At 37.3% G+C, this 18,699-nt stretch overlaps 1 protein-coding gene across 6 annotated transcripts in view; it reads left to right on the top strand.

Annotated features, from left to right (window-relative positions):
* SH3KBP1 (SH3 domain containing kinase binding protein 1) overlaps positions 1-18,699 on the top strand; it is a 472,618-nt gene that overhangs the window by 240,884 nt on the left and 213,035 nt on the right. For 4 of the 6 annotated variants that reach the window (XM_069063459.1, XM_069063456.1, XM_069063460.1 and 1 more), the window contains 3 exons: positions 5,712-5,841; positions 6,326-6,382; positions 18,300-18,505. In XM_069063459.1, coding sequence (XP_068919560.1) covers positions 5,712-5,841; positions 6,326-6,382; positions 18,300-18,505 — 393 coding nt within the window. Of the gene's footprint in view, positions 1-5,711; positions 5,842-6,325; positions 6,383-13,947; positions 14,023-18,299; positions 18,506-18,699 lie in introns of all 6 variants that reach the window. The other 2 variants (XM_069063466.1, XM_069063457.1) reach the window with 2 other exon arrangements.

Raw genomic sequence — 18,699 nt, forward strand, 5'->3', positions numbered from 1 at the left:
TTTGCCTCCTTTGTAGCTTTGCTTATATTGCTGTCCCTGATTGGAGCTTCAAAGTGGTGCTGGTGGTGGTGATAATGGAAGAAACCTGACTCAGTGTCCACAACCGTAAAATGAGGGTGATAATATTACCTGCCTCCCAGGGTTGTTTTGAGGTGCAAATGAGATAATATCTGGGAAATGTTTAGTGCAGTTGCTGACATACAGATGCCTCTCTCTTTCCTTCCTTTAAAGATGATGGTTAATGTTAGGACCTCAGGCTCTCTTTTGTGTCACAGTTCATCTGAGATGAACTCTAATGGAATAACAATAACAACAGCAGTAATAAAACATTTTACAGTTTACAAAGCACTTTTGATATATTCTCATTTAATCTGCACAATAACCCTGTGAACTAAGTAGCTACTGTACTATTACCTTTATTTAATAGATAAGTAAACTTAAGGAACGCCAGGTTAGAGGATTTACCCAAGATTTGAAGCTGATCAATGGCAGAGCCAAATTTTTAGCTAAATCTTTTTACTCCAAATCACCTTTTTTTTTTCTTGGAGGGGGAGGGTTTGAAAGAGAAGGGTAGGTTATACCTTTTATGGGTAGGGGCTATGTTTTATTTTGCCTTCATCTCTTACATTTAATACAGTTTAGACATTTAATAAATATCTATTTAATTAAATTTTAAAATCCCTTTAGATTTAACAGTCCCTGAAGCCTTAAAGATGACAGATACTCTTTAAGTTAGATAATTTGTTCCTGTATTTGAGAGGTTTCTTAAAGGGTATGGTCCTTTATTACTTCTGTAACAAAGCACATCCTTACAGTTGGGACCTAGAAACAACTACTATGGTCCTCAAAATAGAACAGAGGTTGTGGTGTTAAGATGTATGACATGATGTGGTGACATTCCCCCGCCAGTATCCTTCCTTCCTACCTCTCTCTCTCTCTCTCTCTCTCTCTCTCTCTCTCTCTCTCTCTCTCTTCTCTCTCTCTCTTCTCTCTCTTCTCTCATTCTAGCAGATCAAAGATTCTCAGAGGTAGACCAATACTGCATGGTTACATTCAGAATCCCTTAGAATTCTCTGCTGAGGGGAAGTAACACTTCTCTGACTCCATCTTCTATCTCCAATGCATCTTCTTTTTATACAGGGAGCCAATCACAAGGCATCTGCATACCACATGACATTTTTATAGCCCAACAACTTTATAGCCCAAACACTTTTAGATCTTAAACATAACTGTTGCTTTAATAAGAAGACAAAAGAAATAACGTTATGGATTGCTGTGGTTGTTAAGTGGTTTTTCAATTGTGTCTGACTCTTTGTGACCCTGTTTGGGGTTTTCTTGGCAAAGATACTGGGGTGGCTTGCCATTTTCTTCTCAAACTCATTTTACGTATGAGAAAATTGAGGTAAAGAGGGTTAAGTGACTTGCTCAGGGTCACACAGCTTTCAAATATCTGCATCACCTAGCTGTCTAACATTATGGATACTGATATATTAAAGCAAATGCTTAAGTAATAACATATGTCACAGTATGCTTATAAAGCCAGATTGCTCTCCCCCACCAGTGTACTCTGTATTTATGATGAAAGGTAGGCACACATTTTCAGGAACCAGGCAAGGAAGCATATGAGGGAGGAAAATTCATAGGCTTAGGCTAACCCTCATGTACTCAGCTTAACTCATATGTGCTTAGGGGTAACTCACAACTCTCAACTTCACAAATATCCACAGCACACAAAACTGCTTTGCTACTCATTTCATTAGCTATTTATCTTCCTTTCTCCTCATTTAGTGAGATCCTCATCTCTTCCAGACCTGGCATTTAAAAGCTCTTTCAATTAACTGTCTCCCTGGAAAGGGCATTTAGAAATGTTAGTTCTTAATGGGAATAGCTGTTCTTTTTTTCACTGAGAAAACTACACAGCTCATCAAACTGGCTATTTCTTAAGTATGCATAGCAGCTCAGTTTTGTTATTCACTTATCCAGATGCTGTGTCTCCAATCAGGACAGAGGTCATAGAAGCATAGTTCAGGTTGACTCTTTAAGCCAGCTCACCTGGGTATTCAAGCAGCTGCAAAACCTCTTCTGCTTTCCCTTTTCAATCCATAAGTGGCAACAGAGAGCAACAGGAACTAAGGAGAAGTCTTCCCTTTCTCCAGTTCTTGGTGGTGCTGAATTGCAATAGGTGTCTCGGGGCTCTTGGACAATGAAATCAGTTTGCACTTGGACTGATCAGGAATCACTTAGTTGAGGCCTTCTGTCAGCTGACTGCTTCTAATTGCTCTGGCACAGAGCAACTTTTCAGTCCCCCTCCTGTATCTTCAATTTTTCTCTTCAGGTTTTTCTGCCCCTTCAGTGGCTTAAATGAGAGAGCTTCCTGACTTTGTGATTTACTTTTCACTTAAAAAGTCATAACTCCCCACATTTTCTTACCAGATCGTTTTTCCATCAAGTCTTTTTAAAAGTAATAACTTAGTCTCCAGATGTTTATATGATTTTTCATTTTTAGTTTTATGTTTTTAGTTATTAAGCATGCATGTTTAAATTCACTGATGTTCCATAATGCTTTGAAGCTTTGAAAGCCTCAAAACAGTAATCCATTTCTCTTATACCCTTAAATTGTGTTTCTTTACACTCCTGTTTCTCTAGTTTTAGTAAATAAAAGATCTTTGCCTCTTTAAACCATTAACTATTTTAGTATTACACATACTATTAAACAGTGCATCACAGGTGAAGCATTATTCTATCTTGTTAATGAAGAATTTTGAGTCTATATTTATGTTACTTAATGTTTTAATATATACAGCTAACATGTATACATGAAGAAATAGATCTCAGACAGGATTTGGGCAGTTTGGGACAGAAAATGAAGTTCTTTTTCAACTCATTATCAAAATATTCCTCTATATATAATGTATAATATTATATATATATCTTATATATAATGTATATTATATATCTTATATAATGTATATTATATAGTTCTTATATATAATGTATATTATATATTTCTTATATATAATGTATATAATATATATTTCTTATATATAATGTATATTATATATATTTCTTATATATAATATATAATATTCCTCTAGCAGCAATAGCTAATGTCATTTGACAGTTTTAATGACAATTAACAATATAATTTTCCCCCAAACCCCAAAATGCCTTTTCTACATTTTTTAATTACCAAACTGTTCCTTAGGAAAAGACTTTTTATTTTTCAAATGCGTTATTAACTTCTGATTTACATCATTAATTTCCGCCAGATTTTGAGCTACAAATTTTCTCCCTGTTTTTCCCTTACCCACCACCCCAGAATAGCAGTCCCACAGGATATCCCCTCCTCCAATCTGCTCTCTCCCATATCTTCTCCCATATCCCCTTAGACTTTTCCAGTAGGGCATGGTGGATCTGTATGCCCCAGTGCCTGTGTATCTTCTTTCCCAATTACATATAAGATAGTATTAATAATAGTATATATGTATATATAATTTTAAACATTTGATTTTAAAACTTTGAATTCCAGATTCATACCCTTCCTCCCTTGTCACCCACCCTTACTGGGAAGATAAGCAATTCACTATAGATTGCACATGTGTAGCTAATGCAAAACATTAACATAGTAGATATATTGTAAAAGACTGACTATATTTCCCTCCCTTCTATCCCTCCACCTATTCTAGTCTCTACTTTGATCCTGTCCCTTTTCAAAAGCGAGTACTTCCAACTTCCCTCCCTGCCAGCTTGCCCTCCCTTCCATCATGCCCCCTCTCATCCCCTTCCCCCTACTCTTCTGGAGGGTAAGATACCCTATTAGGTGTGTATTTCATGCCCTCCCCGAGCCAAATTCAGTGAGAATAAGGTTGACCCATTCCCTTTTGCCATCCTATTCTTCCCCTCCATTGTAACCCTTTTTCCCTTTTCAGAACCTAGCTATAATATTCCTAGGAGTTTTCTTTTTGGGATCTTTTTCAGGAGGTAATCAGTAGATTCTTTTAACCTCTATTTTGCCTTCAGGTTCTAAAACATCAGGGCAATTTTCCTTGAGAATTTCTTGGAGGATGATTTCTAGGTTCTTTCTTTGATCATGGCTTTCAGGTAGTCCAATAATTTTTAAATTATCTCTCCTGGATTTATTTTCCAGGTCAGTGGTTTTTCCCATGAGATATTTCACATTGCCTTCTATTCTTTCATTTGTTTGGATCTGTTTAACATCATCTTGATTTCTCTTAAAGTCACTAGCTTCCATTTGCTCCAATCTAAATCTGAGGGAATGATTCTCCTCATTGAACTTTTGAGATTCTTTTACCATCTGGCAAATTCGGCTTTTTAAGGCATTCCTCTCCTCATTGCCTTTTTGAGCCTCTTTTGCCAATTGAGTCTGTCTATTTTTTAAGGTGTGATTTTCCTCAGTCAGGTTGTTGACTCTCATTTCATAATTTTCTTGCATCGTTCTCATTTCTCTTCCCAATTTTTCCTCCACTTCTCTTATCTTCTTCTTAAGGTCTTCTATGGCCTGTAACCAGCTTGTATTTTCCTTTGAAGCTTTTGGTGCAGGAGTTCTGACTTCACAGTCTTCCTCCCATTCCGTGTTTTTCTCATTTTTGTCCCCAAAATAGGAGTCTAATGTTGGATTCTTCTGTTTGTTTTGCTTCCTTTGTCTGGTCATGTTACCCCTCAGTCACTTGACCCCTAGGGTTTTTGCCACAGTAGGACTCTGCCACCAGACAGGTGAGCTTTTGTCCCAAACGCTGGGGTTTTCTCAACTGCTGGGGGTATTAGTTGGGTGCCCTCTCTGAAGCCTCCACACTCTCTGGCAAGCTGGACACACACCCCAGGGCCTCCACCCTAGACTGCAATCCAGATCCAAGCAGGTTAAAGCAAGAGCGATTACCCCTCAGACTGGTTGCTTCATCCCCCTACACTCTGCAGGCCAGAAGCTGAAGCTGCCACTTGGTGCTGGCTAGCTGTGCAGGTGTCTCAGTGGCTTCTCACCCTATGAGCAAAAGCTGACGTACTCCCAACTACTGGTCCCGAAGTCCACACTGCACTGACCTCTCACTTTGTCCTTCGTATCTATGTGTTGATAAATCTGGATACAGCCACAGCTGCTGGTGATCTGGGGTCCCTCCAGCTTGGGGCTGGTCAGACCTGCTCTGGGGCTAAAACCTTGGCTCACGAGTGGCTGGGTTTGGCTCCCAGAGCGCTGTGCTGGCTGCTTGCTGCCGGCCTGCCAGGCTGTCCTCAGGAGTAGGTTACCTTCTCTGTGTCATTTTGTGGGTTCTGCAGCTCCAAAGTTTGTTTAGAGTCCCCTTTTTACGTGGATTGGGGAAGGTGGAAGCCGGAGCCCTGCGGAGGGCTTGCTTCTGCTCTGCATGGGTTTCCATAATTGGTTTGATTTTTAGACATCATTCTGTGATGAAGCTTGAAATAATCATGTGATCTATTTGAAAAAGCTTTGAAGTAGGAGAGAGTTGGACAAGTTCACAACTATGTGTTAGATTTTCTTTGACATTGTGGAACACTCAAAAGTGTTTGGTCCCATTCATTTTTAGTTCAGTCTTTTAGGGGGAAAATGAAAATTAGATACAAGCCATCACCTTTCTCTCCTCTGGAAGGGTCCATTGTGTGTGCTACACAGAGTAAAAATTAAATGAAAATTACTCATTTTAAATTCCTGTTTGTTTTTTGTCCTTTTTTTTGTGCAGGTGGAGGAGGGATGGTGGGAAGGCGTTCTCAATGGAAAGACTGGCATGTTTCCTTCCAACTTCATCAAGGAATTGTCTGGAGAATCAGATGATCTGGGAATTGCCCAAGAAGAGCAGCTTATAAAGCCAAGTAAGGAAGCTAACCCAGTCAAGTTGGCAAGAAATGAGAGGAAGCTACTGGCTATTCTTTTTCAACCTCTGTTTGTTCTTCCTGGTGCTAAAGTGATGCTACCCCAAATCTCAATACCTTATCTCATTTTTACTTCTTTTACTCTGTTCCTAGTATCTCAGATATGTGGCTTTTAACCATGAATCTCGTGAACCTTTAATTTCCCTTTAGATTTGTGATTGTCTTTTTGGAATTGACACACCAAGAATGTTTGATTCCCTTCTGCCTCAATTGTGCCATGAAGTAGATATAGTGTAAAAGTAAATGAAACAAAATGTAATAATATCTCATTACTCTTGGAAATAATTGGTGGCAAACTATTGAAAAAGCTGTGGATGTAAGGTACCCCATAGATTCCCTTCTTAAGTATCACAGAACTGAGGCTGCTAGGTGGGTATGTTTAATTGAAACTGTGAGAACGAACTGTAGATCTTTCTCTCTCCAGGGGCTGAGTATGTTACTACGTCAACTCTGCTGCCCATGGCGGTTCATGGAGCAAAAGGTCAGGACCGGGAATCTATGTCCTTCCCCAGCCACTAACCCAGATCCTTATGTGGTTTTTTCTTTTCTTTCTTTGTTTTTCTTTTTGTTTCTGCCTATGTTGAGCAAAGATTATGATTGTAAGTGTTGTGAAGGGTTTGTTGAATGTATTATAGTTGCCAAGGACTTCTTAGCATTGGGGAATTTTCTTTGGGTAGAGAAGGAAGATACCTTAGTCTACAGAGAGAATTTTTCTCTATTTTCAGTCTGAAGAAAATCTCCCCAAATAATTTCCTAGCTTTCAATTACCATGACCTTTAAGATATTTTTAACCAGGTGAAAGGCATTAAATGCTTCTTCATCCTCAGTTCTCTCATCTGCAAAATAAGGGCCCTTCCAAGTTATCTCATGACCACTGGCATCCCTGAGGCTTTATAAAAAAACTTATCCCTTCTTCCCCACCCTCCAACATGTACAGCTAGCAATGTTTGGCCATGGGGATAGAGATAGATAACCTGGGAGAAGAGATGGACGTAGGCCTAGGGGAAATAGTAAGATTTTGGGATGTTCTCCACAGTAGCTGCTCTTTCTAGGCAGTTGTACAGAGAGATATTTGTCTGCTTGTAGAATCCCCTGCAATGAGAAGGCATTTATCTTTGGTGTCAGGAAGCCTTTGGGAAGATAAGAGGATCAGTCCTGTCCGTGTGCCCTGACTCCCTTTATTCCCGGACAAGACAGGGACAACCAGTTTTGAAATATCTGGTTGTAGCTATAGTGAGAGGTTACATTTTGGTCCTTGCTCTTTCTAGGTAGACTAATTTACCATGACTGGATAACATAGTGTTCTAAAAAGAGAAGATGTTTTCCTGTGATTCTCATGGAATTCTGATAAGGCTTTGGTAACCCTTCTAACCCTTCTATTTAGAGGGTTAAGATAAAGTAGAAGAAATACATTTTAAAAATCACCCTGGAGTACTACTGTTGCCTGTTAAATTGAAATTCCATCTTTCAGAGCCCTGACAGGTATCTGTTTTTCAATAACAGTTTCCCATTCTGACTTGGCTTTTAGTATAGGATGATGTTGAAATATATGTAAATAAGCATGATGATGGGCAGAAGTTAAATATAGTTGGTTGTGCTTATTTGAGTAGAAATCTTTGCTTTTAGCCTATTCTCCCCTTCCCTTGTATGTATGGATTGCTGCTTTCACTGTTTTCTTTTTGCCCTAAAGATCGAAGGAGATAATTGTGGCTAATGTGTCAGAATGCCTTGAGCTTTTTTCAGTGGAATGTACTAAAATGTTGTCATTTAAGGTCTTTGTCCTAGACTAGGCCACTTCCTATTTCTTGATTTAACAGTTGATTTTCATAGGGGCTTAAATAGTATAGTCCCATATGGGGAGCAAGTAAATCTTTACATGTTTGATATGGTGCCACAGTAAAGGGTTTTCTAATTGGTGTGAAGATTTATAGAAATAAATAAAATCTTTATACAGTTACAGTTAAAATATGAAAGGACCATATGTAGGCTAATACCAAACTGTATAGAGATTCTATCTTAGTCATAGAACTTCAGAATTGGAAGGGACCATATAGATAATCTTCTAAAACTTTTATAGAGATGGGGAAAACTGAGAAGCAAGAGATTAAATGACCTACCCCCAATCACACAACTGAGGAAGCTCTTCTGAGTTTCACTCCAAGTGTTCTTTCCATTGGACTATGTTGCTTCTCAAACATGGTGTCCTTTAAGTAAATTCTGGCATTTCCTGAAGCTGAAATAAAAATGATTGGAAATCTAATGTACTAAAGTTGGTAGGAAATGTTTAATTGGATATTACTTATATAAACAAACAAAGCAAACTTTTCTGTTTATTATAATGGGACTTGCAGCATCCAAATTTACTCTATTTCTGGGTGATGCATTGGGATACAGCAAAAAGACTTGACTGTGGAGTCAGATGACCTGGGTTTGATACTATCTCTGACATTCCATGAATCATTAAGTTTCCTTGAGCCTCAGTTTCTTTATCTGTAAAATAAGATGGTGGACTAGATAGTTTCTAGGACCTCTTCTAGATTTCAACCTAGAATCATAGAAATGTTGGATTCTGTGATTGTCTGTACAAAGAAATTTTTTTGATCCACAAAAAAATTTTACCTCAAAATTCTTATGCCAGCGCTGATTTTTCTTGCCAATCAGTGTGAAATTATGATTTAGTGACTAGAACTAATGCTTTAAATTTTCATTTTCATGTTAAATTCAGTGTAATACTTTAATATTTTAATTTAATTTTATTAAGTTTTGTAATTCGTGAGACATATTTTTCTTTTAGATCTTGTGAGATTTTGAAGGACCCTTAGGTCCAGATGTTTGTCAGTGTGATTGATTTAAGTCATTTCTTCAGAAAATGATGGTCAAAGATTCAACATCTCAAGAATGGATGTGGTTGCTGGTTGTTGGCCTGATGAAACTTGCAATTTCCTATAAGAGTGACACCTGGGATAATGAGATCTCTGGAGGTCTATGGTTCATCTCTAGGCAATAATAATGATGATCACTTATTTGTTAGGGCCCTTAGCTTTTCAAAGCAATGACACAATTATTTATCTGTGCTGTTAATATGAGAGACATTCAGGATCCTCCATATTGATTTCTAAGGGCCTCCTTGTATTAACCTGGGAGACACCCAGTGATCCATTAATTTAAACAAATAACTTATTCAGTCTGCCAGATGGAGGATATAAAAGAAATTAAGTCACATAACAATTTCTGACCCTCTAAGATTTCTACTTCCCTCCCTTGAGTTTTTGATTCAAGTGGCTTCTCAAAATGTGCCTTAAGGTGGTAGGTATCAGGGGACAATATTTGTGGAGCATCTAATCATAGTTCTCTATTCAACAACTTAGTCCAGCAAGCACTTTTTAGGTGTTTGCTGGGTTAAACAACACTGTGTGAGACTCTAGGATTATGGGCAAAATAAAGAACCTTTCTTGTCCTCCAGGAGTTTACATTCTACAGGGTGATTTATATCATTAGTGACTAAAGGAAATCCTAGTGACAATCTTGCTTCTGCCTGTTTTCCTGAATGGTGTTTTGCAAGGGGTAACTGCATTAACCAAGGCCCGAGGCCTGGGTCTTTGTTCTGTATCTCCAGTTTATTTTTACTCTGTCTGATGCTATGGTACAAAGAAAAGTCAAGTAGACCTCTAGGCTATGGGATTCCTCTGCCAGGATTATTGAGAGATAAGGTTCAGAGGCTGGAAAAGCCAAGTGATCAGCTTTTGTAGTTTGGAGCTCCTTGTTAGAGAAAAACTAAGAAGCAAAATGTGGAACTGATTGTAGGAATATTTAGGAATTTACATTATCTCGGTTTTGTGGGGCAGAGGTGTCAAGAAACAATGGCTTTGCCTTCAAAGAAACAGTGTTTTTATCTGTGAATGGCATGTACAAACTGAGTCTGCTTTGTTCCCTTTTTCTGGGCCCTGATTTGTTTTTACTGGTGTAGTAGAGTTTGGAACATCAGTGGAATAGTTTAAACTCTTGTTCTGGGTGACTCAGCCTATCAAGGAAATAGCTCATCCCAGTCTTGATAAATGGTATTTAGGTCTAAAGAATCAGAATGTCCCTATGCATTGAAGGTGAGGAGTTTTATAGCCCATCATGGAGTTGTAAGCAGCTCTTTGCAGTATTTGCAACACTTTCCATTTCAGTTTATCCTTTGTTTTATATTTTCAGAGTGATTCAAATCACAGACCTTGTTTAATTAAACAAGACTTTCAAAGAGATTTGTTTGAAAGAGGTCACCATGTAAAATACATTAACAAAGGAAAAGTAAATTGAGGGCTGAGGTTGTGTGTGTGTGTGTGTGTGTGTGTGTGTGTGTGTGTGTGTGTGTGTGTGTGTGTGTGTGTGTAACAAATGGGTTGTTTTAATGACTAGGGAAGCAGAGCCCTAACTGACACGGAGCCAGCATGATATACACTAGAAAGAATGCTGAGCATATGGCTGGCATTCTAAGTCTGATTCTGCCACTTTTCTGTGTGACTTTGGGCAAGTAAGTCACTTAATGCCTCTAGACCTCAGAATTTTCATCTGTAAACAAAGGGAGCTGGATATCAGAATTAAGGAAAATTCTCTACCGGTTCAGATCAGGAACTGATCAATTTATGGTTTTATAGTGTACTACTTGACTTGAGAGACACAACTAATATGTTGAATCAAATTTGCTCTCTCGGAAGAATTAATCTTATGGATAGATACTGATCCTTAGCAATCCTTCACCCTTGTTAACCCCCTTCTACCTCAGAGGCCTATCTTCCACCCCCCAACCTGAGCCCCAGGAAGGATAAATGACTTTCCCAAAGTCACATACAGTAAGTATTTGAGTTATGATTTGAACCCCATTCCACCGATTATAAAGCCATTGCTAAATAGGTCTTGAGTGTACATCTTCTGACTCCCAAGGCCAGCTAATTCTCTATCCACTATAAAGATTGTTCTTACTGCCTCACTGTTCTATTGATCATACAGTTAGTAAGAACCTCTGAGAGCCCAACTCTTTCAATTCACAGGCAAAGAAATGGAGATTGTGAAAACCTTAAATGCCTTGATAGTTAGTGCCAAGCCTGGGACCAGCATCACTGTCTCCTAATTCCTGGTTCAGTACTTTTCTACTTGAGCACCAACCACTTAAATCAGTGGGTCCATAGACCTTATATTGGCCAGTCATTCTTTACCTAATGAGAAACAATTAAATGAATAGCAACTTCTAGTTTTATTTCTCCTTACTGTCTCTTACCTGCCTCTGACTTTGTATCTGAGAACTACTCAGAGCTGTTCAAAATCGAGCACATATTCGAGTGCAAAGAATGGTGCTAAGTCAGTGCTAATCAAAGAATGTAAGAACTGTGAAATTTGCTGCATGTACAATAAGTTTTATTTGGAGAGGGTGAGCAAGTAACTATGACAGAGCTAATGATGCAGCCATGCTGATTACGAGGTTACATTTTGTTCTCGTTTGTTCCCACACTTTTGGGGTGTCATAAATTATGGGGCATTTTATAAGCATAAGTATTAATAACTGTGTGATTTCCATTTTAAGTAAGGTTTCTAACGAGTAAAAATTTTGTTTATTTTAGACCCAGCTAAATTGTTTTTAGATCTTGGGTCTGTGATTATTCGTGAGGCTGAGATGATATTGAAGAGAGAACATTTCAAATTATGAAAGATATTAATACTACAAAACATGTGAGGACGATCTATAATAAAATGATCAATCTTTTGTTTTATGAAAAGGAAGAAACTTAATTGGCTAATGAGAGACTGTTATCCTTGAGCTCTGCCTTCCAGCAGAAATTAAAATTGAGTTTTTAAAACCCCCAATCATCCTTGAAGTGCTTCGGATAATTGTTTGATATTATGTGTTGCAATATGTATATAAATGCATGACTATAGACCATCATATTATTTGGAAAGAACAATTAACGAATTCATTAACCAGAACCTTATTCATAGTTTTGTTTTCAAAACTAATCACCTGTGTTGAGTGAGATATAATCATTTAAATCATTAATTATTTGAGTTTGCAGTTATTTTGAGTTCCATAAACAATATATATGTGTATATATGTATATATACATGTCATTGTTAATCTGATAAATAATTGACCATCACAAAAGATGATGGGCATACCCATTATTTATGGTTGCTAATTACTCTTCTCTGTTGATTGATCTTCAGCCAGAATAATATAGGTAAGTAAACATATATACATATAATTTATGAATTTATAAAATAATCATATTTATTTGGCCCATATCCCAAACTGCCTTTCTATAGATAGCTTAATGGACCTTCTGAAAGGTCAAAGCACTCTAAAGTCTGTGCTTCTTTGAGCTTCTTAGGACCATTCAAAATCTATAGGATTCCTGATTATGAATTAAGCTAAGCAGAATAAAGAAATCATTTCTCAGCTGGAAACTAGTTTCTGAGGCTTTTTTCTGCTTTTAAGGTCTTTAGAAAAGGTTGTCACCTTTCTGGCCTGCCTGGCCCAACCCGGTGTGTTCAGGAATGCCAGAGGCCTATATATGGGGCATTTACGGGGAGTGCTGGTAGAAGCACCTTGAGCATGCTACTACAGACCTAGGACTGTATAAATGATAATAGTTTGGGAGGGGCAGGAGTGAGAGACTGGTTTTGAGTAGGTAGCTTCTAAGGTCATCTGATGCTGAGATTCTATGATTATGTTTGTCATTGATTTAGAGAAAAAATCAGCACTAATTTATTATCTAAGAGCCTGAAAGGGCCAGAGGGAAGAATTCCCCAGACTCATAACTGTATTTTTTACATAGCAACGAGTCTTGGAGCAGAGTAAAATGAAGATGAAGTTAGTCAAGGGCCAAAGCCATAAGGACACCACCCTTCATATTATAAGTTGTTATTCAATAGAAATTTGCATTTCTACACATTATTATTTTAGCAAAGATGTGTGATATCCAGCCCAATATTTTAATTAGATACAGCAGTAGGACTATTTTGTTTTGATACTTTAATATACAATTTAATTATTGCTTATTACTTAAATGTACTTGTCAGCAAACCACTTCATTACCACAGGATCCCTGTATAGAGGGTGTATGTGCTAAAATCAGACAATGTATTCAATATACTTACTCAGCAATCCATAGGTACTTGGGAGGTTTTTTTTTATTGTTTTGTTTTGTTTTTAGCTATGTGTGCAGTCAAAAAGTACTTATAACATCTACCTGTAGTCCAAAAACACATTCAGGTTAAATTCTATGTACTTGTAGTTAGATAGAGATTGACTTCATATACAGTAAAACCTTAATTTCCCAGAATGCTCAAGGAATGGGATTGTCTAGTTAACTTACTGATAAGCAGAAAACTCCCTTTGTTGAAAAAAAAAACCCCCAAATTTAACTTTATTAGTGTATTTTTTCCCTGCCTTTCTAAATAGAATGTACTAAGGGTGATGGTTCAGATTTTTACAGTATCTCTGGGTCATTGGTGTGAATTTTCTGTGTACCAGAGCAAATTGTGGACGGCATAAGAGACTGGGGCTGAATCAATTCTAGTTATATACATATCTCAGAGGAAACCAAACAAAACCTGTGAACTCTATCTTTGATGTGAGATTCTTTTCTTGTAATTAGTCTTTTTTTCCTACCCTAAAAGTGAAGGGCAAGAAAAGAATATGAGGAGTTCTGATTAGTTGGATTCTCATTAACTAAGCTTTTACTATAATTTAAGTTATGGTAAGTGTTGAAAATGACCTTATTCTTATGGCTGCACATCTGTGTTTGTTGTCTTGTTATCAGAGACAAGGACACATTCCATTAAGCATTTTTAGCATAGGGACTTTTGACTCACTGTATAGTCGTGTTTTGTTTTGTTTTTGTATGACAGTTTCAATTTATTTTTCTGTAAAAAGCTCTTACAGTACTGGTCATTAAAAGAAAGTTCAGTTAAAGATTCTTCCTCTCCCTTCTTTTTACCATCATTTGCTCTCCCTCTCCCCTCTCTTGTCTTTTTCCTCCTCCCTTCTCTTCTCTCATTCACTGTCAGGAAAGACTGCCTTTGAAGGGACAATTCTGTACAGAGTGGCGTCGGGAAAGATTGACAGCTACAGACGCTATAACAGTGAGTGAACTGAAACTGTCAAGAGACAGTTTTAAAGATAAGATCCTGGTACTTGTGATTATGATCTAGCTGCTCTCTCCCTACACGCTGATGCTTATGTGGCATGTGCCTGCTTGGGCTTCTCATTCCGGTCCCTACTCTTCTTCTTTTGGCTGAAGTTATATTTCCATCCTCCTTGGTGTACAGAAAAGGAATGTTCTTCTCCCCATCAGCTTTCCTTTTTGCTGTATTTGCTCTCTTCTCCTTATAGTATATGTATGTGTGCATGAACAGTGTTTGCAGAAAAGAAAATAGAAGCCTGTATACCAACTTGCGGCCTACCACTGTCCCAGAGTCTGTCTGCCTCTGGTGGGGTATCTTGGGTACTATAGAAGAAATAAATATTGGTACTGTACTTTGCATTGTTGGCACACACCTGCTAGAAACACTTTTTGTTGGTTTATCATTATTATAATTCAAGGATTTTTCTGCATGTTCAAACTGACAGAATCCACTCATGTCTCTCTGACTCATGACATTTTCAAAGTCATGTTTGCAGAATTCTTGAACATAGGATAATTTCACAATGCTAAAGCATAGTTGATTTTACTTCACAAAACAGAACAATATCTCTTAACCTTTCCAGCATACCCCCCCAGAGAATCATTCCCCTAAAACTGCTGGATCCCTCTTTGACCCTCCTCCTTAATGGCCCTCCTCATAGTTGACCTGAAGTGATCAAAGAACTTTCTGTGTTTTTGCTATAATCCTTTCTGGGGAAGAGGGCAGATAATGATTTTAACTAAGGTATTTCTTGTTTTATATCTGGTTACCAGCCTTAATTTATTTTCCCAGTCATATCTTTTGTTCTTGGCTTTTTATAAATTCCCTAAAAAAAAAAAAAAAGGTTAAGGTCTAAAAGAAAGGGAGTAGAAATTATTTTAGTGTGGACACATTAGTTCTTGAACAGTTTAAATACTAATAAAGTTTCCTTCCTTTGAATGTCTGGACAGGACTTTGGACTTGAGAGATACTAATTTCTTAGCGTTTTCAGTTAAAGGAAGTTTTAATATACTTCTACGGTGCCCTGCCAAAGATATCACTAAATGGTGATATTGCTTTTATGGAATGTCTCTTGGGAACCATTTACTGTGGTTCAGAATTACTTTTTCACAAGGGTAAGATGTCCCTGAATAGAATTCTGCAACTGGAGTCAAGAAGACCTGTTAAAATTCCACCTCAGGTAGTTAACTAGCTATGTGACCCTGGGCAAGTCACGTAAACTGTTTGCATCCATTTCCTCATCTGTGAGGATCCAGGGTTGTTGTAAGGATCACATGAGATAATAATTAGCACTGTGCCTGGTATAATATATAGATTATATCATATATAAGCACTGTATAGATGTTAGTTATTATTTATTATGTTAATTTTATTATATTATTGTTACAAATTTATCATGAAGGTGCTTTATTTGGCTTATTCAGCCATTAATCAACCTATGGAATACATAATTCTTTAGCAGACACAATTCTAACTTTCCATTTTGTGCTGCCTTGAGATTTTATCAAGGCAATTTTATCAAGGAAATTACCACATGATTCATAGAAATAATAAACTTTAACCCATTTTGAAATGTTTTTGAAGACCTTTATTAAATCATACCAAACTGAATAAATTAATGATCATTGTTAATAAATCTGAGAAGGGCTTGTAAAGTTTTTGTTGATTTTTCAATTAAAAAATTATTCCTTTCATGAAAACTGGAAAAAAAGATATATAGGCATGATCATTAATATCAACTGACATTAAAAAAGGAGTTAGACATATTTGACTGATTAATGTGAACAACTTAAAAAAAATACAACATTTAAAAGTAGGCAGGTGGATCTTCCACTACAACCCTATTCCAGTGGCTTATGGTGGCAGGGAGTTCTTGAAGGCTGTCCCAGTGGGAAGCAAGCCCTGGCAGATCCTACCAAGCTAGAAAAACTATGAGTACAACTTTGACAATGAACTGTCACCCTGTATTTGGAAGACTCTGTTTAGCAGAAGGTTGACCACTGAGAGGAGGATTTTCCTGTCTGCTGATACTCAAGAAGACTGTCCACAAAGCAATGGAGGATGTGATGAAATTTGATGAAATTATAGGTCCTTATGATGTAACTCATTGTTAATTATCAGTATAGGAATGTAGAGATAAATCCAACAAGTAGAAAGTTCCCAGTGATAAGTTCAGTAAATCTAAGGGGGAAATTGTATGGGCCTCATTCTAATTCTGTTTTATAAGGAATGGGAGAACCCTTCACATTCCTTTGAGGAGGACTAGAGTAGGCTATGATCTGTCCTCCATCTTGTCTGGTAAAAATGAACAATAGCAGTTCAAATCTGACCTCAGACACTTGACACAAATCTAGCTGTGTGACCTTGGGCAAGTCACTTAAACCCAGTTGCCCTCCAAAAAGCAAAAACAAACAAACAAAAAATGAATAACAGCAACAATGCTAATGTTCTCCTAAGGGGGTGTCCTTTTTTTCCACACTTGTTGATGTTTTTTTTCTTCCCAGTCAAAGAAGAATTCAGGGTCTTTAATCTCAGAGGAAGAATCCATGCTGTAGAAAGTGAATGCATTAAAGGAAAATGACAAAATATTTAGACTCCCAAACTACATCTCCCATGGGGATATTTCTGGAAAGAATAGACAAACACACAAATGAATGGATGGCTATTTTAGGGGATTCTTTCTATACTTGCAAATTCATATATACTGTAAATTACAGAAGATACATTTGTTGTACATAAATGTACTTGCCATATTATTGTTCATCTTGATGTCCACTATCACAAATGCTGTTCTTTTTATAGTAAAAAAGCCTTACTGTAGATTCCTTACAAATATTAGATATTAAATAAATATTTATTGTATTGAACTAAATGGTAGATTTTTCATGATGGTTTCCCTTCTACCACCTTTCAGTTCAGCTAGTAAGAGTCATTTGACTGAAAAAAGTCTCAGAGAAATTTTCTTAAAATTGATGGTTATTTATAGTGATAATTTTGTACTTTTTTGTTCATTTGCAATAAACAACTTTTTCTTTCTTTAGAACATCTTCAACTTTTCAAATCTCAACAATATTTTCAAATTATGCATAAAACATAGTTTGTCAAAACATAATATAGTTGAATATTTGGTACATCATTCTTGTGTATTTGGATGCTAATCTCTTATTTGTGTGGATCAGAGTTTGGTAGGTTTATTCTCCAACTGATATTCATTGCTTGCTTCCTGAGTTCAAGGCCCTTACCTAAAAGCCTATAAACTTGAAGAGTTTTAAAAGAAGATTTTAGACATAACAACTTGTGACTTAAGTTATGCCCTTCTTCTAGTAAGAGTAACAGATGTGCTTTGGTTGTCTGGATTTTTAAAACTAACACATATTGACTACTAGGCAGAAATAGACTTCTCCCTCATGGAGAATTTTAATGAGAAGAGACTTACTCATTGGAGTGATCAATTCAAAACAAAAATGTTTCAGATTGGTGAAATGCACGCTCATATCTCATTGATGACATTATTGCTTTATGACGTTAAACATGAATAGCCAGCCTGTTAGAGATTAGAGGAATGTGAATTATAGTGTCCTTATCCTGTGAAATAGGATTCAGCCTTGGGAGAAAAGGAAGTGGGTGAAAGGAGGGAAAGGATAGCATAATCCTCAAAGGGTGAATCTAGCTTTGGAGAGCTTACTCTCCAGATATGACAGACATGATGATCTTATTAGTGAAGGTAGTTAAACTATCTTAATGTCAAGTCTGGTTTAATACATTCATAGAGGAACATGTTTGTGTGCATTTCTTCCTTGTGAAGCTATCCAAACAGATTTGATTCTTTGGCAGTCATAATTTTGTGTGGTTTCTTTAATTGCCAATTTGTTTAAATAGCTCTTAGCTTTACAGTTTTCCTTTAGGAAACATTGCTTTGGACTGTAATTGCATAATTGAGTTGACATGAGTCATACGGATTGAAAGTACAGTATGTCAGCACTGATTGAGAAGTTGAAATATTGTTTGGTCACCCTGCCACGAAATGGATTTGGGTTACAAGTTATTCTTCTTCAACAAAACCAAGTACTCCCCCCCCGCCAAATTTAATATGCTCAAATCACAATCCCCAGTCCAAATGATTCTATGGAGCATGATCTTAAACGACCCTCCCAAGTGGTTCCCATGCTAGTTAGGATGTTTGTAGACACCATGTTCTAAGATCTCCTCTTTGCCCTTCCCCCTTCTCTTGGCAGGTCTGAGGGAAACTACAGGCTCAGAAAGTGATGGTGGTGACTCAAGTAGTACCAAGTCAGAAGGTGCCAACGGGATGGTTGCAGCAGCAGCAATCCAACCCAAGAAGATTCGTGGTGTTGGCTTTGGGGATATTTTCAAAGACAAACCTATCAAGCTAAGACCAAGGTCAATAGAAGTAGAAAATGACTTTATACCAGTGGAAAAGGTAAGCAATACAGATTTTAGCCTTATTTGATAGCGTTTCAGGACTCTCCAGAAGTACCCTATTTGAGATTTCTGAACACAGTTTAAAATGCCTGCTTTTTGGGTAGCTGATTCACACCATCGCATTCATTTCACCTGGTCTTTTTTAAGCCAGACTTCCCTGGAGAACCTCAGTGTTTCTGGGCTGTTTGGCTC

The sequence above is a fragment of the Petaurus breviceps genome, unplaced genomic scaffold, assembly GCF_028583685.1.
Source record: "Petaurus breviceps papuanus isolate PSGF00001 unplaced genomic scaffold, PetGlider_PUasm1.0 90574, whole genome shotgun sequence".
NCBI classification, from domain to species: domain Eukaryota; kingdom Metazoa; phylum Chordata; class Mammalia; order Diprotodontia; family Petauridae; genus Petaurus; species Petaurus breviceps.